Source organism: Cynoglossus semilaevis, chromosome 5, assembly GCF_000523025.1.
Source record: "Cynoglossus semilaevis isolate Cse_v1.0 chromosome 5, Cse_v1.0, whole genome shotgun sequence".
NCBI lineage: Eukaryota > Metazoa > Chordata > Actinopteri > Pleuronectiformes > Cynoglossidae > Cynoglossus > Cynoglossus semilaevis.
Window position 1 is genome coordinate 13,140,013 of NC_024311.1, and position 22,714 is coordinate 13,162,726.

The 22,714-nt window shown below is 37.9% G+C and overlaps 3 protein-coding genes and 1 long non-coding RNA gene across 4 annotated transcripts in view; 1 reads left to right on the top strand and 3 right to left on the bottom strand.

The window, feature by feature from the left end:
• The window catches only part of hipk3b (homeodomain interacting protein kinase 3b), a 28,984-nt gene extending 22,583 nt beyond the window's left edge, over positions 1 to 6,401 (bottom strand). The window contains exon 1 of the mRNA XM_025055870.1: positions 6,037 to 6,401. The gene's annotated coding sequence lies outside the window, so the exon portion shown is untranslated. The remainder of the gene's footprint in view (positions 1 to 6,036) is intronic.
• Positions 6,402 to 8,229: 1,828 nt separating this feature from the next.
• cstf3 (cleavage stimulation factor, 3' pre-RNA, subunit 3) lies at positions 8,230 to 20,811 on the top strand. The gene is made up of 20 exons (XM_008310607.3): positions 8,230 to 8,497; positions 10,703 to 10,804; positions 10,980 to 11,075; positions 15,365 to 15,397; positions 15,884 to 15,981; positions 16,056 to 16,122; positions 16,212 to 16,246; positions 16,336 to 16,462; positions 16,546 to 16,623; positions 16,708 to 16,870; positions 17,291 to 17,400; positions 17,508 to 17,624; positions 17,719 to 17,937; positions 18,190 to 18,292; positions 18,387 to 18,456; positions 18,549 to 18,744; positions 18,985 to 19,135; positions 19,266 to 19,360; positions 19,653 to 19,713; positions 20,241 to 20,811. The coding sequence occupies exons 1-20, from the start codon at positions 8,471 to 8,473 to the stop codon at positions 20,438 to 20,440; spliced, it is 2,148 nt and encodes a 715-aa protein (XP_008308829.1). The 5' UTR covers positions 8,230 to 8,470; the 3' UTR covers positions 20,441 to 20,811.
• LOC112487028 (uncharacterized) lies at positions 11,130 to 19,712 on the bottom strand. Its single transcript, XR_003049734.1, has 3 exons — positions 19,639 to 19,712; positions 16,883 to 16,955; positions 11,130 to 12,729 (listed from the first exon to the last, which is right to left on the bottom strand). It is a non-coding gene; the product is annotated as an uncharacterized LOC112487028 (long non-coding RNA).
• Positions 20,812 to 21,911: 1,100 nt separating the features above from the next.
• depdc7a (DEP domain containing 7, paralog a) overlaps positions 21,912 to 22,714 on the bottom strand; it is an 8,452-nt gene continuing 7,649 nt past the window's right edge. Inside the window, 1 exon segment of the mRNA XM_008310604.3 lies at positions 21,912 to 22,714. This exon segment is cut by the window's right edge and continues 37 nt beyond it. Coding sequence (XP_008308826.1) covers positions 22,645 to 22,714 — 70 coding nt within the window. The 3' untranslated portion in view covers positions 21,912 to 22,644.

Below are 22,714 nucleotides of genomic sequence, written 5' to 3' on the forward strand. Positions count from 1 at the left end.
TCACATGACTCAAAAAAACAAAAAAGTTTCTGTGGGAATGGGGCCACAAGCCAAAAAAAGGTGTCTGTTCTTATTCTGTTTTTATCATATTTTCATTTATCTTCCATGGCCCACTGCAACATTAACATCGTCTTCCTCTTATTCGTTTGTGTTTCACATCTGGCAAATGCCGTAACTCTGTAAAATTAGAATAGCTTCCGAGAGAAACCAGACAAATTCACTCCTACCGAACCAAGTCAAGTACATGTCTTCAGTTAATAGGTTTACACTCATGTTAAGATCTGAGCAGGAACACATAATGCACTTGCTGTGCAAACATAGCATGCTTTAATAGTTTATTTAAAGCACTGTGTTGGTTTTACAAGATGTCCTCTGGCCTACTTTCGGCCTAGTCTGTTTAAAGCAGTCGGGCATTACTTCAGACTGCATAATGTCTACACTGCCACGGCTAATCAGCGATGTTTGTTACTTAATCATTAGTTTAACACCTTGTGTACGTCATGGTGCCAACTGAAATTATTTATTACAAATATAATATTCCAATTTTAAGCAAATTTGAAACAAATGATTACCATATTGTTTCACACCATATCAATATGAAATAATTGATATAACACTACTTTTTCTGCTCCCACCATTTTCAAAATTATCAATATCAAATAAACTATATGCAAAATGGGATGAACTTGGTCACACTAAACACGAAAAAGCATGCGTTTTTATTTTACTTTTATTTTTTAAATGTCTGACCACAGCTATAGGCTGTAGACTTGTGTAACTTGATTTGTACTTGATTTCATTGACAGTAAACATTGTACAAAATAAATAAACACAATGTATTCAATCAGGAAAACCTCAAATATAGTGATTGAAAAAAAAATCATCTTTTAATTATTCTTTGTCAACATTAAGTTGTATGAAATCTTTACTAGTTTCCCTGGGTTACTACATCTTCTTGATTACTGTTCAGTTTCAACAAAGAACACTTCATCAGCCCCTTGTTGCTTTCTGCTGTTACTCATTAAACTAAAAGCAGTGGTAACTCTTGTTCATCTCACAGTTTAACACTCCACACAAAATAATACTAAATTAAAACGCCTTTTAAAATCAAGCAAGGTTAATTCACCTTAATTTATCTACAATCTCTTAAGCATCAAGAAAACCTTCCAAAGACGTCAGTTTTTATTACAATCTCCAACAGCTGTACTAAATCTTCCAAGCCATTAGTTCCTTGCATATTATATTGGAATCTTGACAAGGAAGCTTGTAGTAAACATTAACAAAATTATGCCACTCAGAAATGTTTTTTTATCCTTAGATTTCTCACTTAAACGTAAATATTTTTGCGGGATTAATGAACCTAAAAATAAAAATGTCACTTCCTAAAACGTTTGCTTCCTCTATAAACTACTGTTGTATGGTATATGATATTAACTGAGACTGAGAGTAACAGCCATTAGTAGTTGCTGTTCTACTATGGCAGCTGAAGTTCTTGTTCTGGGAAATTGGTCATGTGACAAGACTGTGGTGAATCACATCCTAGCAAAGGAAAAATACAAGGAGGGGAAATACAAGGAGGGGAATGGTCATTCATTGTTTTTCCAGCGGTCTTCATTTCTACTTTCTACTCAAGGACAGTGTCAGTGTTTTCTGGTGTAAACAGGCGCTTTGGGAAAAACAGCAGTAATTCTTAAGCATTTTCTCTCCTGAACATTCAGCATTCTTAGCAAAAGGCTACCAATAAAAACAGCGAAGACAGGGCTAATCAAAACATCTGCCGCTCAGAATGTGAATATGTGAAAGTTCAGACGAGTTTGCCTTTTCCTTTTTTCCTCCCTAAGTCAACCCTGTAGGCAACTATGAATGTTTACAGTAATACACAGTATTTTAATGAAATTAGATTGCTCCTATTATAAGCCCTAACCTGCAAAGTTTTTTTCTTTAAAAACAAAAACAAAACTTATTGGAGGATGTTCATTGGATATAAATACAATACCACCACCATCCATCTGCTTATCATTGCACTAAGATAAAGTTATTTGCATGCGTTGCGGGAAATAGTTCAAGCTTAAAATACCATCTCATGATCCAGCATGTGTTTGGGGAGGGCGCAACTTCAGGTCAGACACCCTGTCTCTTACATTTGCATGTATCTGCAGACATTACAATTTCATCATTTGAATTTGGCACAAACACAAACAAATATATCTAACTGCTGTTGTTTGTCTTTTTGTTTCAGCAAAAACAGTTAAATGTTATTTTTGGGAATTTTAATGATCTAAATCAAGCTACAGCTACCCAGTGATTAATCATTAAATATTTTAATCGGTTGACAGCCCTAATGTAAATAAATATATTGTGGCAAACAACAGAGTGGGTGGCAGTAAAAAAAAAACTGAGGAACCAGCTTTCCTTTATTCAGTAATACGATATGCAGATTCATTCTGCCTGATCTACGCTCACACCTGTTCTCTCTGACAATGACAGGGTATTGTTAAAGCTTTATTTCAGTGGAATATGGTAGTATCCTGAATTCTATTAAAAGTTTTATTTTCTAAAAATACGCAGCCATTTAAAACATTTAATTAATTTGTTTTCCATTCAAAACGATTGCATTAACAAATTTGTATTTCAGATCCATAAGTCTACCAATACATTAAACATAAATATTCATTCATCTCCCCAATAGACATATAAAAAAGCATCAGCAGCTTAATGAACAGGGTATGAGAAGCAACTTAATTCTCTCACCTGTCTGAATTTTGAGGGTTTATTTTTTACATTTTCTGTCTCTAAAGTTCCAAACTTCAAACTTAACTCTCTGTAATGGGAGCAAGAGTTTACATCTGATGAAAACTTTCTATTTTTCTTTCTTAGTGATTAATTGAAACTGCCACACAACAACTTCTCACCAGGACGTTACCCTGAGGTTTCACAAGCTCTGTGTTTTCTCCCTGCCTCATGAAGTCAGAGGCATTCCTCAGATGACATCGTGGTTAATTGTCCCTCAGTTGGTCACAACACAACACAGACGACCAGTTAGCCAAATTAGAGCAAATCTGTCTGGCATGACATCACATGACAACGCATACACAAGCTCTGCTGCCTTCACAACCTTAGTTAAACTGCACTACAGTCCACGCACGCACGAACACACACACACACACACTAAGTCTGTGGAGGGAAAAACTACATCTTGGTTTTACTGTCCTGACGTTCTTACAGAATCATGCGTCAGTGGCCTTTTCATTCATGGAAAACAAAACAAATAATGGGTGTCACGCACATGCTACAGCCCCGTATTTACATTACGTTGCCAAAAATACAAGCAAAGACCAAGCAAAATGGACACTATAATTATAAGTATTTCCTAATCCATGGTTGAATTTGAAGTTTATCGATAGCAGAGATGTTGCTGTTGATTTACAAATCAAATAAAAAGTGAAAATAGGAGTTCTACAGAAAATAAAATTGACCATTTTCTCTTTATTTTTAAATACTCAACTGTTCCACTTTATAAGTGGTTAAACCCTTGTACTTTAACAAACACTGCAATTATAGAGCACATGTTTTTCCACTGTCGGTCTTAAGCTTTGACTTTCTAGTTTAACCATTTTACAGACATGGGTTTCTGATGAAACAGGAAGTCGGAGTAATGGCTTTCTGTCTAATAATTGACAGGTACTGCTCACTATATTGCCTGGGTTACTTCTGTTTTTCTCATGGCTGTTGGTAATGTCCGACTGCTCACAGTGGAGCTTAACTATTAACCCTGTCCCTTCCATTTAACACTAATGTTAGTTATACTGTATCTACATATGCTATGATTACATTGACATTGTAACCAGTTTTAGATGCACACTTTTGTGTATTTAATAGGCGTTAAATATAAGAAGCAAATTAGACAAGGAAAAGACAAGGAATGGAAGTAAACTAAATTAAATTGCAAAATATTAAAAACAAAAAAGAAACAGATCAACTACTTGGTTTTTTGGGTGTTGTTTTAACAAAGCATGATGCGTTGCACGCAAACAGTCAATTTATAAACACAACACCAGCCATAGAAACCAAACAGGAAGTCCTTTTGTTTACAAAGACACTGATGATTAGACATGTGACTTGGTTTCACTTATAAAATTTCCAAGAAATGTAAATTAGCAAACAGTTGATTAATGTTCCTGCTATTTCCTGTTAAACACAAATACTTCCAGGACTCTCATGTGATAGCTTTGGCAAAGTTATACTTTGCCAAAGCTATCATCACATGCGCTAAACACAAATACTTCCAGGACTCTCATGCGATAGCTTTGGCAAAGCTATCATCACATGCGCAGATCTGCTGCATCAACCATGCTGTCCATCAAAATATTAACAGAATAACTTAAACCACAGATATATCGACTATTTCATATTTCTCTTTCGAGAATGGATTAAATTGCCACCCTATTCAATTTTCAGTTGTAACCGTTGAGATGCAGTAAACCTAAACATCTGAAACAACTTTAGGATGTACTGCACTTATTGGCACCCAAATCTTGAAAGACCCCAGCACCTCTATAACTTTACACAGTGGTTTTGCAAGAATCCTAACCAACACTGTCAAGGCATGGCTAGCTCTATATGTAAAGAAAAATACAAACAAGTTTTAGATTTCACAAGAATTACAATAACTCTGTTGAGGGGTCACAGAAAATGCACACTGCTAACGCGTCAAATTCCCGCACTCATTTGATGATAACATATGGGAGGTTCAGACCAACACATTCCCAGGATGTCTGTGTTATTTTTAAGTTCACATCTTGATGACTCAAGATTATTGATTCAACTATGTTTAAATAACAAATGTCTTACATTAGAGATACTATCTTATTTATGCTGTACATAAAAAAATCTGTTTTTGATACTATGTTACCTCAAAAAGCTTTGCTAAGTGTCGGGTCATTCATCTTCTACTACTTAATCCTTTCCGGGATTGAGCTGGAGCCAATCCCAGCAAATACAGCGTGAGAATGAGATACATTTTGGACAGTCAGTCCTCCATGCGACAACATATAGAGACAGACAGTTTACACTCACAGCTGTGTATGTAAATAAATGAACAATTAACCTAATCATGCATGTTGCTGGGGGAGAAAACCGATGTATTGGGAAAAAACCCACGCACGGGCACAGAAGCAGAAGGTATTGAACTGCGTGTGACTTTACTAACAACTGTGTCAAACGGTACTAAAATTATTATCAGTGATATATTGTTTTGGTTTTGTCCAGATCCGAGAACCCAGATCAAATGTTTACACAGGCTGACATTTGGGGTTACTACAGTTCGTCCAACAAGTGAGATATGTACTGTTCTATAAAACGCTCAGAGAGCGTTACAGAGAGTACAAAGGTACACGTAAGTACTCACAGAAGAGTTGTACTCGAAAATACTGATTGTAAAATTTTACCCAACAAATGTTTTTTTTTTAACTGTTGATTTCAAAATAGTACGTTTACCCTGAATGCGCCCGTAGTTTTGCTGCATTAAGCCAACTCCATTAAGTCAGTAGGGGAATCAGTGTTATCTAACATATACAGCCCATAACAGAAGAGCCGATGACTTCAGCCACTGAGTCGCACTGTACTGTATATGCTGACACTTTGGGGTGACTGTAAAAAGACTCTTTAAGCACAGACTATTTTGGCCGCTTTATTTTTGAGATACTGTGTGAAGACATATCGAGTATCTTCGAGAGAAAAGAACACCTACCTAAGTAACAAACACCAGAGTGACACTTGTATTAATAATTACCAACGTCGTCACCGCTAAACGGTGCTAACCAAAGTAAATAAATGATAATCCACCAATTCATCAATTACCTATGTGTTGATGTCTCTGTTTACAAACCAAGCCACTGTTCAATCCTCATAGAGCTGAAAGCTAAGTTTGAAGCCGAGTTCTTACTTTGTATTACGTCACGTCTCAACTAACATCGTGTAATGAGGCTTTTTAGCCAAATTAACAAGGACACCGGTCGACAGGAGGCGAACGCTTACCTTCACATGGAGTCACTGTAAGTAAGATCCAAGGCTACTGTGAACATGTTATGGACTTATAAATCCATACCATGCACAGTTCGCCTGCATTGCTGCCATCTTGTCCTAGACGACAGGAAGGGAGAGCTCGCTCTCGGTAACGCCACCATCTCCCACATTTTAAACATCAGATAACTCCTGCAAAGACACCACACCGAACCCTGGCTGTTGTTACACTCTTTAAACGCGTCTCCGTCCCCTCTGGGCGATGTGGCCCATCTCTGAGAGGGTGTCCGTATCTCTCGTCTAGACGTGCTGCTGCTGTTCGGCCCAGTCTGCTTCTAACATGTCCCTTTTCTCCAGCAACTGCAAACGAATGTTTGTGAACTGACGGCATCGGCCCGACCAGAGCAATCGATGAGCGAGCAGCAGAGACACCGAGCGATTCACAACTCAGACCAGGTGTAGTAACAGCCAGAGGGAAAAAAATACATTACATCACACAAGTACTGGCTTATGTTAAAAGAAGTGAGCAGGGAAGTTCGAAAACTAATATCAGATATTTATATTATTTTTTATTAATAATAAAACAGTAGAATGTTTATAGAATAGGATAGAAAATGTATTTTCAATGATACAATGTTGCTTCAGTTGCTTAGGTTCAACCCCATTATAGCTTTGCAGTGGTTACAGTGTCATTAGAACACACAATTAAAAATCATTAAAAAGTTTTGAAACTGCATTATTAAACAGCCACTACTTTAACATATATATTTAACAGTCTCCATTTATATAGGCCAAGTGTCACTGTTGTTAAGATAATTACTGCTCCAGCCTCCTTTTCTAAGCAGCCATCTGGCAAAAAAAAAAAAAGCTGCTGATAAGCTGCTATTGTAAGAAAAGACCTGCAGTAACTTAATCCACCAAAAAGCCTTTGTCTTCCCCTGTCTTTTGCAGTACCCCACCCCAGTTACACACAACAAACGGCCAGACCTAGTCAGCTGGAAAGCAGGTGTAAACACCCTTTTGTGTAAGCTTCTACATTTTGAGTAAACACAGCTGGGGTGACAGCAGAAGAGCAGAGCTACACACAGTAGTTTGTTTTTTTTAAGGTTACACATGCGAAAGGAACTTTGCTCACTCTGTGATTTGTTGCTCTGGTCTGGATTAAGCCGTTGATCAGCGCGGGCTCTCGCGTGGAACATTTAATAACTTGTCTCCCCCTGTTGGCCAACATTGCGACCGACATTATGCAGTACAATATAACCTTTATAGCTACTGTTACTCTGAGAAAAAAAGTCACAATTTTGAAAAAAAAAAAAAATTAAGAATTGAAGAAGCCTCTTGGATGAGAGGTGAAACGTCTTATTTTAGAAAATTCACGTTCAGTTGACTAACAGAACCTTTGAACCTTGATCATGACCTGGATGACTGAGAATCTTCATAGACATGTTACCACTTTAAAGAGTCACATATTGTCCTAAACCAGAACATCCATGTTTGCCCAATAATCACCTAAACCGAATAATCCTAACCAAAACGTATCCATATTCACTACTCTTCTTTAGAATTTTTTATTATAAGTATGATAAAAACATGACAACCAAGCCCAGAAAATAAAGATGATGGACACTGGACTCCCATTTCACCTCCATTGCTGAAAGAAAAATATCTAAGAAATTCAAACAGATCCAGTTTACCACTAGTAGGAAATGACCCCAAAGACTGGGAATCTAGGTTCACACACGTTGCTTAACACTTGTAATGGCACAAGTGGTCATTAGCATTTGTAAAAACGTGTTTCATAGGATTCCCATTTGTGGACACATCCTCTCACTTTGAACATAAAAGTATCTTTTAAATACATGTCAACATGTTGGCCTTCTTAGTTCTTGTATTTATATGAATACTATTTGGTATTACTGGGATTATACACAAGATAACACATTTTTGTTTATACCTGCTACATGATAAATAATGTCACAAATGCTTAATAATAAACACTTACCAGTTTAATTGAAAGTGATCGCAAAAATTAAGGCATTCAAGTTCAATACATGTAAGTAGTGGGAGGATGCCCTTTCAGCTAACTTTAACCATTTTGATCCTTTAATGTAAAATCAAAATTCCACTTTCATGTAGAGAATCTGCCTAAGCAAATTGCCCAAAAAACATAAATGTAAACATTAATTAACAAGTGGGTTTACTTTTATTTTGAAAGACTGGGACAGGAAGTTTATTTCGAAATTTACAGAGCGGAAACCAGGATTCTCGCCATTTTGAAGAATCGGCCAGCCATCGAGAGAAAAGCTAGTGGATGTAGGGGGCTCAGAGTGTTCCACCCTATTGGAAGTTATGCCGATTACCTGAACGTTTTAAAACCCTGACACCACGTTCATTCTTAATCGTGTTCACATTTGGTGTAACATTTCTAACCTAGATTACTCTTCCAGCCATGTCTACCGAAGCAGCCGCCGACCAGGTATTTACATGCACTTCTTACCTAGCGCAGTCTGACTCGAGCTTAACGCAATGTTTTGCCAAAAAATAAATCGCGTATTGTTGCAATCAGATCTTTAACATAATTTTGGTGTTATATTAGCAGAAATCTGTAGTTAAAATGTATATTTCCTCCATGATTCACACTGTTAGCATGTACGCCACATTGGCCTGCATGTAGCATTGTCGCGGTTTATTGTTGTGAGCTAACTTAAAGTGAGCGGAAAATAAACCAAGATATTTACAGCCCGTAACTGTTTTAATACATTGAAAGCAATATTCACACTGCATTCGTAATCAGAATTTCATCGCATATGCCATTATTTTACTTTGTGAAAAAACAAAATATTGTACAAAAAAAATCAAAATGCCAATGTCAAAGTATTAGTCCCCTCCAAAGTTCTGGTGCGTCCATTGACCATGAGTACAAAACTTTGATTTGTTGAAGTTTAAACGTAGTTTTATCTTTCAAGTGTGCTTGCCATGTGCGTCTCAACTGAGGGCTTCAAACTTCTTAAAACATCTTGGAAATGATGGAACAAGTTAAAAGGAAGCAGAATTGAATTTTTAAAAAAATTAAGTGAATTGGTTTTCAACCACAGTGAAAAGTTGATGTGTGAAATGAGTAATTGAATCCTGGCATGTGAGTAAACTGCACTTCCATTGTTGTACATCAAAAGGTTTTAGACTTTTGCTGCAGAGAGCTCTGTTTGATTAGTTCAAACAAAATGTCTATGCTTGGAGACACACACACCAGGAACATTGTCCCCATGGTGATGCTCAAATTGGAAAGCATTGCCATGGGGATGTTTCAATCCATTAAAAAAAAACAGTAGGAAATTAGTATGAACGTGTTTCATAAAACCAAAAGCCTTCTGTCAGTTTTTGCCGCTGTTTCGTCTTTTTCTGACAACAAGCATCACAAACATGCCTCAAAACTGGGGAAGAACTAGGGTCTGAGTTATTGAAGTCATCTAAAGGAGTTTTACAAAGAAAATGTGCAGAAATACCTCAAGCGACTTCAATAACTTACAAACATTTAGTCTACTACCTGCTACAATTTATTATTCAGCACACAAGAGTTTAAACATCCGAGGAAAATGGGACTCGTTATAGTACCTGACCAACAAGGCACAATATGTAATAAACGCGTAAAGCATCATAGGACTAACTGGCACGATATCAAAGCCTAGCATGTTTGGCATACGAACACTAGTGAATTAAGCAACTAGACGAAGAACAATGATAAGGAGTCAAGAAGCAACGGACGGGGCTAAAGAGTCTATACAGACAATGACAAGCTCAACGCCGAAGCTACTTTAAACAGACTAACTTAACCAAAGGTGTGGACCTATACGACCAAGGGAACTGGTCAGCTGATGAGAACATTCTGTCAAATTTGAGCACTCATACATTTAAAAAAAGTGTGAGTGTCTTCAGCAACCGGGGGTCGGTGCAGGACTTTAGGATTTTAAAGAGAATATTTTCTATGGGTTTTATATATTTATTTAGTTATTTACCTGTGTTCTACTCAAATTTCTTTGTATTTGTTTGTTGTTATGACTGAAGGACTTTGTTTTTGAAACCACAGCATGCTTTGTGTTGGCAACTGAATTATTAATAACTTTTTCTTTTTAACAAATAAAGATTTAGAATCTAAACCTTAGTGAATTTTACTTGCACATACGAGTAAAAGGCATTCAATTTCTGCCAAGAAAAATCATTACAATAATACGTGATGTTTGGTCTTATTGTCATTGTTGTTGTCATTCTTTGCCTTTTCGCAATGTCCGAAACTAGTGCTGAATCATTCTTGGATGCCAGAAAATCAGAGCAGATCTCCTCCTTTTTAAAAATTCCCTCATTGATCATGAAAAATCGCAGTGTATCGTCACCTAAGCTAGTTGAAACTGGAGCCTCCTCGTTGCGCACTGCAAACTCCCAAGATGCATTTTAGATTCACGCCATCCTAATGACACATTTGCAATCTCTATTCATTGACAATGGTATTTTGAGTTTTTGGGAAATTATCTTGCTTTTTCTAAGGTGAAATGATGTAAGGGTTACACATTAAAGCAAGTTTATAAAATGAAGTCTGAATCTACATTTCTTTTACTTAAAGCTTAAAGATGTTACAATTTGTTTTGTGTGTGTCTGTGTGTGTGTGTCTGTGGTTGTGCAATTGCAGGCAGCAGAGTATATCCCGGAGAAAGTGAAGAAGGCAGAAAAGAAGTTGGAAGAAAACCCGTACGACCTTGACGCATGGAGCATTCTGATTCGAGAAGCACAGGTTTAGTGACACAGAGCTGCCTTCCTGGGGTTATTTAAACTGGGCATAAGGGGTGGGGGCCAGTGTAGGTGTACTGTCATTCTATACTTAACGTCCTATTTCTTCCCAACCTATGCATTTTGCCTTTTTTATGTTTCTAAATAGTTTGCCATGTAAATTAATTCTCCTTCTTTAGAACCAGCCCATAGATAAGGCACGGAAGACATATGAGCGACTTGTCACGCAGTTCCCAAGTTCTGGCAGATTCTGGAAACTATTCATTGAAGCAGAGGTTAATCATTTTTTGTCTTTGGTGTGCATGGCTGAGATTATTTTTCTAACATGATCAACACTGTGATATTCACACAAATACACTGTCTCTTACTTCAGTGAAGTTTGGTGTCACTATTCTTGGTTCGAATCACTGGGCCTGTCTTCCTGAGTTGGTAACCATTAACTTTTAAAACATCTTACAAATCTAAAGCAAATCTAATTTTTAAGCATGTTTGAAACTTGAATTTCCAGGCCCCAGTCAGACTCACCAAGAATTGTGCTTTAAATACACACAAAGGGGAAATTAGCTCTAACGTTTTTATTTATCCAGGAAGTTCCTTTTTTATGTTTCCAGATTTTTAGATAAAACAAAAAACATAAAAAGGTTTTCTCTGCGCCGTATTTTAAATGGGGTGAAGTGAATTTGTTGCATGTTTGGTCTGCAACAGTATTAAAACAATTTAAATGGTATTGGAGTGCATTAGCCTTTTATTCACTTGTTGTGTCATTTTATTGCCTCCTGTGTCATTTCTTTCTGGTAATTACACGAAGGTTTTTTTTTTTTACCCCTCAGACATGCCCTTTGCCCCTCCTCTGGTAAATATACAACCAGTGATTCTTTGTCCTCAGTGCCACCGACAAGCTTTGCCTTTTTGCAGTCGGTTAATTATTGGATTTCTTTACTTTCTTTTGTTTTATCCTCAAACCCAATCTTCCGGTTGCAAGTGAACAATCCAGTCCAACATTATTCTTGTGATCTCCACACTGACATTTGCACAAGCATTAAATTAAACTCTTTGCGACTTGTTATGGAACAGGTCGCTGCTGCTCTGTTCTTCCGTTTTTCTTTTTTTGCGCGAGACTCCCTAAGTGACGTGTAAGTTATACAAAAAAACACACAAACGGCTGAGTTACTACTTTTAGCCAGTAGGTGGTGCTGACTGCACACGTTTCACTGATAACCTCAGTGCTGACAAAAACAATACTAACCGAGCAGGCGTGACAGTGAAGCCAAGTGATGAAGGACTATAGATAGCGAGAGACAAGATAATACATACATTAATTAGATAAATAATTTACTGATGGACCAAAATATATTTTTTAACACTAACGTTTTCTTAGAACAAAGTAAATTGAGTGTTTACCAGTGATAGAGCATCAGTAAATATGATGCCTGTTGAAGTGCCTTTCAACCTAAGAAAATAATTAAATACAGGTTGTTTACAGGTTTGTTTGTTTTTTTGTATTCCCAGAAGCAATGATTTTTTTTCCACATAAGATTTCTGAACAAATTAGCTGAAGACAATTTTAGGGTTAAAAACAAGTTCCTTCTAGTCATTAGTGAACTATTTAGCAACATAACAGTCTACAGTAGTTTGATGTAGTTGACTCAGTTTTGGACAGGTCCCCTGAGGTGAAACTCTTTTGTAAATCTATTATTTTTCCATAACTACTGCTCTTCAGTTCGCGCCACACTTTTCGTATTTCACTGAGGCATGTCAGTAAGTGGTGTACTCACCAAAATCTTTGGGACTGTGCCAGGCTGTCAACCTGTCGGAGGGCAAACGTCTGACTCGGACCCAGTCCAACTCAGCTGCAGACTTCTTGACTGTTCTCTTGGATGGTTCCATCCTCTGTCGTAGTCGCAGTCATAGCGTTTCCCCATTTTCTCCCTACCAGAGTAAACATCAGAGATGATGACAGGCTACTGTTCTGTGTTTCTTCAGAAGATCTGATCTGTTTTTCTTGGTCTGAAACTAAAGCTCTCTGATGTCTGTGTTTGTTGACACTGTGGGACTTCTGTGGGCCATTCTCCAGATGACTGCCACAGTCTGGGCAGTCATTCTTGGTCCATTAGATGAGGGGTTTAACATTATTGCTCCACCCATCCAGACACACACTAACACACAAGCACTTATCCTTAAAATAGATGAAAACGGCCACTATAAATACCGTTTGTCTTTTGTAGTTAGAAAACTAAATTGAAAAATGTTATTTAAGAACCAGTGACACAAAACTGATATCCAACAACCAGAGCTGCTCTTGTCATTGGCCACATTGGCAGTGGTCTTGGACACCATCTGCAGGAAGGGAAGATGCTGTAACCCTTCAGAATGGAACATTACGATGGGGCATCAAAATGGCGTTGGCTAAGACCAGTCTTTTTCACTGAAAAACAAATTCATCAACATCCCGTCCCACCTCGCTTTATGCTAATTTCATGCATCCCCTGATTGGCTCTGCCCCCGCCAAGGAACGTGCACCTACGCTTTAGACCCATTTCTTTGTTGCTTTCTTATTGGAATTCAACATCTTTGAGTTATCTGCTGCAACTGCTTTGGTCTGTTCTGTGTCTAATATCTTTCAACTTCTTGACAAGAAAATCTCTTTCTTGACTAGACATTTTACAACTTGCTATCTCCTGCGTTGTGAGCTTTAACAGCCTTTGTTTTGGTTTTGGGTTTGTTCGGTCTTTTTTTTTTTTTATGTATCTGGAGGTCAGGGCTGAGTCTACATGTATTTCTTTAACCACAAGTGAATCTAAAATACTAAACTTTAGTTGTTGCATAATTCCCAAAGCTTCAAATTTAAGTCACAGATTTGTGCTCAGACCCAAGGCGCTCAGAATTCAATGTTTTTGTTATAAAACCCTTAGCATGCAGAAAAGTTCCTGGAACTTTGTCCATGGTTACATAATCACACAACTTTAAGTCGTGTACATAAATGACCGTCCTTTACAGTTCTGGACATTAAATAATGTAAAGTTAGAAATATCTGTTATTAAATTGTAAACTATAGTTCTGGACATTAAATAATGTAAAGTTGGATATCTGTTATTAAATTGTAAACTCTTTTTACACAAAATTTAACTGTTCAGGAAAACCTAGGACCAGAATGGCATATTGATTATATATTATTTATATTTGGTTTTTACTGGTAAGTATGTGGATGGACATTTTACTCTTACTTCTGTGTTTTTCTTTCAAAAGTAGGACGTTGGTCCAATGTTTTTTTTCTCAGGATGTTTGTTCACATGTAAATCTGAGGCAAATTGACTGCAGTACTTTAAATTGAAGTGACTGTCAGAAAAAGTCAAATTTTATTTTTAAGAAGGGAAAGCCCACTTTGTACAATGTCATGATCACAACTCTAGCTTTAAATTGTTTTTGATTGATCTTATAACCCTGTTGTTCCCAGAGTGGGGGGGTGGGCCTCCCCATGTGCTGAGCTACTGTAGGAAGAGGGGCAGTAATTCAAATGAGTGGGAAAATTACATTGATTGGTGATTTTATTTTCTTAGTTTAGAGTTAGTTTATTTAAATACATTCTATTTAGAATTTGAAGATGAAGCTGTGAATATTTTGACGTGGGGGCGCTGGTGTAACCTAACTTAAACCTGTGTAAAAAGATGACAGTTTTTACTTAAAATCTCCATTCAATAACGTTTACGCTATTGAATCCTATAAATAAATTAATATTTTTATTTTGTGGTTCCACTGTTGTTGAGTTTGCACATCAATGCCATTTAATGTATTTAAAGTAACATTAATGCATTAAATATATAATAACTGTAAAGTGTTGACTAGCTGAGCCTTTTTTCTGGTTTTGTCTCTTTAGTTAGCAGTGAATATGTCATGTCATTATTCCTGAAAAAGAACTTTAGTCCAAGCTTTTTAGTAATGAATATCTGCATTCACTTCATGTTGAGTTTTTTTTAATCTATTTTAGAGTAGGGATTTTAGGTTTTCTCTAATAGTTTCAGAAATATTTTAAATGATTTTATTTACCTGTACAACACTAACTGGGGCCCAGAATAACTCCTGATAACCTGTAGTTATCTCACCTGTTATTTCAAGTACTGATTCCTGTGTCACTAGTTTATTCCTCACCACCACACAATACTTTACTACATTGACATAGGTCATTGTTAAATCAAAGACCCAGAGTAAATAGACTCCAACATCTCAACCCTGTTAAAATGTTGCTAAAGTTTTGGCCACCAATTGTCCCTACAACACAACCCACTGGGAAACAGTGACAGGAACCTTTCCTTGTTTTTTTCCAGCAGTTGTCAACAGTCTGATTACATGTACAGTCATGTGGACCATGTGGCTTCTGCAAAGAAAATAAACCCCTTTGTTCTTTCAAATTAATTTGTCTTCTTTGTGTGAACTTCACTTTGTTGATTGTGTGTAAGCGTGTGTTTGTGTATAAATGGTCTAATTTGCATGTACGCATGATTCTTTATGCTCCAGAACAAGAGCAGAGGACCTTTGAATTAACGTTGCATTTACACTTTATTTACAGATCAAGGCTAAAAATTATGACAAGGTAGAAAAGGTAAGTTCTTACTGCGGCCCACTCATGCCAGTTAAATGTTTGATGTCATGTGTTTTCCATTGAGCTTCACTATTATAATAAGTCTTTAAATTTGAGCTGCAGAACTGTAATTAAAAGTAATTACAGTTACCCAATGTTTACTAACTGTGCAAGAGAAATAATTGATTGTCCTTTTTTTTTCTTACTTTTTGTTAGTTTTGTTTGTAAAAATGAAACTTGGTATAATTTAAAAAAAAAAACTAAAATGAAACTTGGTATAATTTTAAAAAAAAACTTCTCAGTTTAATTAATTATATTTAAACCACTTTTACAGGTTTTCGATCCTATTTGTTTTTCAAACAGTCTCTTCATTCTCCAGCTTGAGCAGCCACTTTTACAGGTTTTCGATCCTATTTATTTTCAGTCTCTTCATTCGTCAGCTTGAGCAACAGTAACAAAAATTTAATTAAAACTCTTTTCAGTAATTGTGATTTTCTGCCCATACAGTTGTTTCAGAGGTGCCTAATGAAAGTATTACACATCGACCTGTGGAAATGCTACCTGGCCTATGTCCGAGAGACCAAAGGAAAGCTGCCCAGTTATAAGTAAGGAAACCTTCTTGTACAGTATCATTGATCTGTTTTTGTTTACTTTATTTAACTGGTTTCTCTTCCTGCAGAGAAAAGATGGCTCAAGCCTATGACTTTGCACTGGATAAAATTGGAATGGAAATAATGTCTTATCAGGTACAAAGATCTGATTCATACTTCCTTTTTTGCATGATAAACATTTAATTTAAAATCCATTCGCCTATAATTTGGACTTCCTTCCTCAGATCTGGGTGGACTACATCAACTTCCTCAAAGGAGTGTAAGTGTTTACGCCATAATGTTGCGATGATTATGTCAATGAGAAGCACGAGCCGCGTTAATTAAACTTTGTCTTTGTGATGTCATCAGTGAAGCCGTGGGCTCATACGCAGAGAATCAGAGGATAACTGCAGTAAGGAGGGTCTACCAGAGGGGCTGCGTGAACCCCATGATTAACATCGAGCAGCTGTGGCGAGATTATAGCAAATATGAAGAGGTGAAGAGACTAATGACCACACAGACCTTTGGTGGAGCTGTGCTGGAACATGTGGTCTGACCCCTCTGTGTGTTCATGTACAGGGCATCAACATACACTTGGCCAAAAAGATGATCGAGGACCGCAGCAGAGACTACATGAACGCCAGGAGAGTCGCTAAAGTGAGACCACCTGACTGACCGTGTGTCATGACTCAGCACTGACCCCTCAAACCTGAACCTCACTGGTGTTTTATGTGTGTACAGGAGTATGAGACTGTGATGAAGGGTTTGGACCGGAACGCCCCGTCGGTACCACCACAGAACTCCCCCCAGGAGGCCCAGCAGGTGGACATGTGGAAGAAGTACATCCAGTGGGAGAAGAGCAACCCACTGCGCACAGAAGACCAAACACTGATCACAAAGAGAGGTGAATACTTACAGTCAGCTGTGATGGGGAGGGACACTGATGGGAAAAGTCCACTGGGATTGGCTGCTGCTCCCCCTGGTGACCCCTGGACAGAATAAGAGTGGTTGGAAATATATCTATGAATGGGTTGTAGTGCATAAAAGCACCCGCTAGAGGGTGCAGATTCTTCTTACTTATGATTATGTATGACAGAAAAAAGGTTTCCCTGAGGTCACACAGTACAGAGGGATTCGCTGCGGCTCCCCCTGGCGACCTTGTGCAGAATACATGCGTAAATAAATGTATCAATGGAAAACGTGAATAAGCTACTGTTGACGTCATAGTTCCTACCTCATCATAAGTCGATTGTTTGTGTTAAAATAAAGACAAGGTGAATGTAGATGTTCTAACTAGTTGTCGTTGTACCTGTGTGTGTTACAGTAATGTTTGCCTATGAGCAGTGTCTACTTGTACTTGGACACCATCCTGACATCTGGTACGAGGCAGCACAGTATCTGGAACAGTCCAGTAAACTACTGGCAGAGAAAGGAGTAAGTAATTAAAAAATAAATGAACTAAAGTTAAATTGTTATTTGTTAAAGAACACAGTTATCTTGTGAGAACAGGTTATTGATGAATATAAATGTTTAAATCTCAGGACATGAACAATTCCAAGCTGTTCAGCGATGAAGCAGCAAACATCTACGAACGTGCCATCGGAACTCTCCTGAAGAAGAACATGCTTCTGTACTTTTCGTTTGCCGATTACGAAGAAGTGAGTTTCCTTTCTGATATCTACTTCCTGCTCGGCCTCTATTGGATCTTAGCCGATGACCTGTGTGTGTTTTTTCCCCCCGCTCTCGTCACAGAGTCGCATGAAATACGAGAAAGTCCACAGCATTTACAATAAGCTGTTGGCCATCGAGGACATTGACCCAACACTGGTCTACATCCAGTACATGAAGTTCGCCAGGAGGGCAGAGGGCATCAAGTCAGGTCGCACCATCTTCAAAAAGGCCCGGGAGGATCTACGCACGCGTCACCATGTGTACGTGACGGCAGCGCTGATGGAATACTACTGCAGTAAGGTGAGTACACCTGTGATGGTGATGGGCTGTGATTCCACAGCAGAGGAGCAGGAACTTTTGTTTGTACCACAACAGTGCTGACTGTTTTCTGACATGTATCTAATTCAATCTATAAGGCAAATTTAAAGGGCAGAGTTGAACCAACATGTGGTGCCGTTTAATAAAACATTACAATATGTGAACAAATGTCAGTTGATTAATTTTAATACAAACACCATATGGCTCTCTCTGACAAGTTTTTTATCCCCACAGGATAAATCTGTGGCCTTCAAGATCTTTGAGCTGGGTCTGAAAAAATACGGTGACATCCCAGAGTACATTCTGGCCTACATCGATTACCTCTCGCATCTTAATGGTAACATTTGTGCAAAAAAAAAAAAATCAAATTTTTGTTCTTTTAGTGATTAATGAAAATTTCCTAATATTGAAACTTTGACTTCTCCCTCCAGAGGACAACAACACTAGGGTTCTGTTTGAACGTGTCCTCACATCAGGAAGCCTGTCGCCAGAAAAGTCGGGGTAAGGACACACGTGTACTGTTTACGGTTTCCATCACATTTAGAATGGCGTTTGCTCATTTTGGAATCCTCTCTTTGGCATCTTCTTCTCAGAGAGATCTGGGCCAGGTTCCTGGCTTTTGAGAGCAACATAGGAGATTTAGCTAGTATCCTGAAGGTAGAGCGCAGGCGTTTCGCTGCCTTTAAGGATGAGTACGAGGGCAAAGAAACCGCGCTGCTTGTGGATCGGTACAAATTCATGGATCTGTACCCCTGCTCTGCCAGTGAACTCAAGGCCCTTGGATACAAGGTGAGTTTTTATACTGTTTGTAGAAAATACATAATACACTTAGATAGTGGTTGTCAAGGTAGGGGTCACAGAGCTGTTGCAGGGGCGACACAGTGTTTGAACAGTATTTAAATTAGGTTTTAAAGCAATATTTCTATCTACAAAAAGGGGGTGCTACAGAAGAAGTACAGGGACCTCTGCCTTTTTTAAATTTGTTAAAAAACAATTTTTTTGGACCGATTTTTCTCTCCGTGTTTGCAGGATGTGTCTCGTTCCAAACTAGCAGCTCTGCTCCCAGAGACAGTGGTGACGCCGTCCACACCTGCATTGAAAGACGAAACTGACCGTAAACCAGAATACCCCAAACCCGACACTAATCAGATGATCCCGTTCCAGCCACGACACCTCGCCCGTAAGCAACTACTCACACCCCTGACTGAACTCAGTGTGGTGTTAGCATTATCTTGCTAACAACAAAACATCATTGTTTTGTTTTTTTAAGTTTGAAAAGTATGAATGTGGTCTCCTGTGCCCCCCCACAGCTCCAGGTTTACACCCGGTCCCAGGTGGAGTTTTCCCAGTCCCACCAGCTGCTGTTGTTCTAATGAAGCTGCTCCCTCCACCCATGTGCTTCACTGTAAGTAGCTTTATAATGTATCTATATAAGCTGAAGTCATTAGAGGACCACATCAGTGTCCACTGTTCAATGCAAAAAAAATATTGCTATTGACATCTAGTCATGGATCAGAGCTGGAAGTAGCCCAAAACTGTGATGGTGTTGTTTTTGTTGGGCCATTTTATTTGGACCATTAGAACTAATTAAACATTATTACGAACATATGTGATCGTAGCATCAATGCTAGCTCTCAGTTGTGAATAACCAGTACTGAGTGAAAAGTTTTAACTTAAACTCACCGTGTTTTTTGCAGGGGCCTTTTGTCCAAGTGGATGAGCTGATGGAGTCTTTTAGGAGATGCACACTTCCTGAGAGTAAGTCACTTCTTCCTATCGCTCATTATCTTGTTTGCCTGACTCCTCTAAATCAGACTTTTACCAAGCAGTCTGCCCCTAGTCTTACGTCAGAGTACTGCGGAGAAGAGATTAAACACATTATATATTTATTATTCAGATAACAATAAAATTTTTTTATTTGTAGAATACCAATAATTACAATTTTATGTGAAAATGTATTATAATGCAGAAAAAATAAACTTAATTGTAAAGTAATAATTAGAGTAAAGTAATAATAAAGTAATAATGATAAAAATAAACTTAATTGTAAAGTAATAATGATATTGTTTTTATGATAGACTATTACAAAAAACATTTTAAAAAATTAGCTTTGTAATTATTACTTAACTGAAAAAAGTGTATTTTTTTTTAACTTTTCCAGACTTTATCAAAAGAAAATTTGTTTACTTATCTTTGGACTTTTGGACTGAAGATCTGGACGTCTTTCAGATGGTCATTTGTTTGTGCTAACAGGTCATGTGACTAAGTCTTCTTTATTTTTGCAGCCGTGGACGCTGCTGTGGAACTGATCACTGGCAGACAGCCTGACGCAGCTGGAGAAGGAAATGGATCCATGGAGAACCATACCGTTGCCAAGTCCCTCAAGAGGCCAAACGCAGATTCAGACGAGGAGGACGACAAAGGAGCTGTGGCTCCGCCCATACACGACATCTACAGAGCACGTCAACAGAAGAGGATTCGATAAAACCCAGAGAGAAGCCATGGTGAACCTGAGGAGAATGTAACCTCATCTACCGCCAGCCATAAACGAGTTCAACACACTTGTCCATGTCTCTGCGTGTTCTAAATAGATTTTCTACATCTCTCATCTGTGTACAGAAGACAACAAACACACAGACACTGTGTACATCTGACTGTTCCTGTGGTCTTGATTTTGTTGACAGTTTTTATTTTTTAAAGACTGGTCTACATACTGTAAAGAAATGTTTTAATTCAATCACTGATTCACTTCATTTTTGGCTTTGTGATCCACCAGTGTGAAAATGTGGAAATAAATTTTTTTAAGTAACTGAAGAAATTAGTTCATTTCAATAAAAGTGGAAATCAGTCAAACAATGTGTGTTGTTTCCTCTTCATTACTCACTTTACCACTGTTTAGAACCATCCTAGATCATTTTCAATTGTTTCCAGAAGGGGGCAGGATTACACACTTTTTTGAATTAGTAATGTCTGTACAAATGCCTACAAAATGTTGGTATAGAAACTAAACACTACACTAAATACAAATAAAACGATGTACTTTAGTAAATTATTTGAACATTTTCTGTCAATATTACACTAACAATTCGGGCTATCGAAATTAATTAAGATGAATCTGATTTAAATATTTAAAGCATTGCCACTATAACTCACACCCCTCATATTGTATGCTGTAATTCCACTTTCCATCCACTTGTCGCTTTTTTTGTCCGCCACATACCTGGTTCATAGCCTTCCTTTCTAAGGCCGAAATTAAACCAAAACAATATAACAAGTCACCTGGGACGAAATGGGGCTGACAAAATTCACTTCTGCAGTTTCAAGTCATAAAAACGAGGCAAAAGATATATGACACGGACGAAGGCCAATCAACGCCTGACATCGTCTTGTAAACAGGAGGATCACAAAGGCCGAGAGCCAATCAGAGGACTGTTGCTTAGAAAGCGGGACGTAAAACGCAAATCAAAACCCAGCGAGCGTTTGTTTTGCCAGACAACAGGAGCACAGCGTGACAGAAACATTTTAGCAGTCTCCACCCGTCTTTTTCTCACTAGTTTGGAGCAGTCTCCACCCGTCTTTTTCTCACTAATTTGGAAAGCAGACGCGTCTTACAAGCCAACGTCAAGATGATAAATCACGTAATAGATCCCAGACTAATTAGTATTAAATAAATTATTGTAAATAACTAGTTTTATTGGTGTTATCACAACTCTACAAACAGTTAGTTTGCCACTAACTATCGGTAAATATCACAACTCTACAAACAGTTAGTTTGTTTACCACTAACTATCGGTAAGGGTTATAATTTTTATAGCATATCGTGAATTTAAACCGGTAGGTTTTCGTCGGTTCTCTTACCGTTGGTTAGCAGTCGTAGCCTCGGTCATCAGGCGCAGGTGCTATCAGAGATTTTGACACATTTCTGTTCATTTTCTTTTTCTAAGAAACACACAGGGTTGTATTTGCGAGCAACTTTATATCCACAATTAGCTTATTTGACAACACGTGCGTTCTGCCCTCTTCTCAAATGGGCAGTGGGGAGTGATTTACAAATGTGATTGGACCAGCCCCGTGTCAGGTAAAACAATGAACCAATAGGCCGCGTTTTAGATGTCAACGGTGAAAAAGTACACGCCCTGTTTCTGCCGTTCAACATCGTGCCACTTGATTGGTTCCTGACTCAGATAATCCCCAATCTATGACTTAATTTTACCTCAACTAATAGTGGCGTTTTTAACCTTATTAATAACATGTGAACTCTGGCAGCACGCTTCCCATAAACAATGTCACGTTTTTAGTTCATGTAGAATGGGCCTAATTTGCCAATGATACTGAGTTACATTAAAAACCTGTTTAGTTTTTAAGGGATAAAAAATTACATTCCAAACAAAGAACAACAAAAATTCAGGAACAAATAGTTCATTTCGTCAAAAGCCACAGTTTCACATTGACCTGACATTTCATGTTAGTGTCCTGCACCACAGAAACTCATGAAACCACATAAGACAACATGTCCTTAAATACTATAGCTTATCAATAACTTCAACAGTTAGAAAATTCACATTCATTTTTCAGTAGTTTAACAAACACCATCCTCCTGTACTTTAAAACATCAACAGCCTGTCCTTAGGGCTGTGTCCTTTTTCCTTTTTACATTATATACATGCTTTTTATCTATGAATAAAACTTTTACTGTAGTAACATGTTGACAGTTGAGAGTCTGTTTCCAAAGTACTGGACAAATATCTCTGGGTGTCCC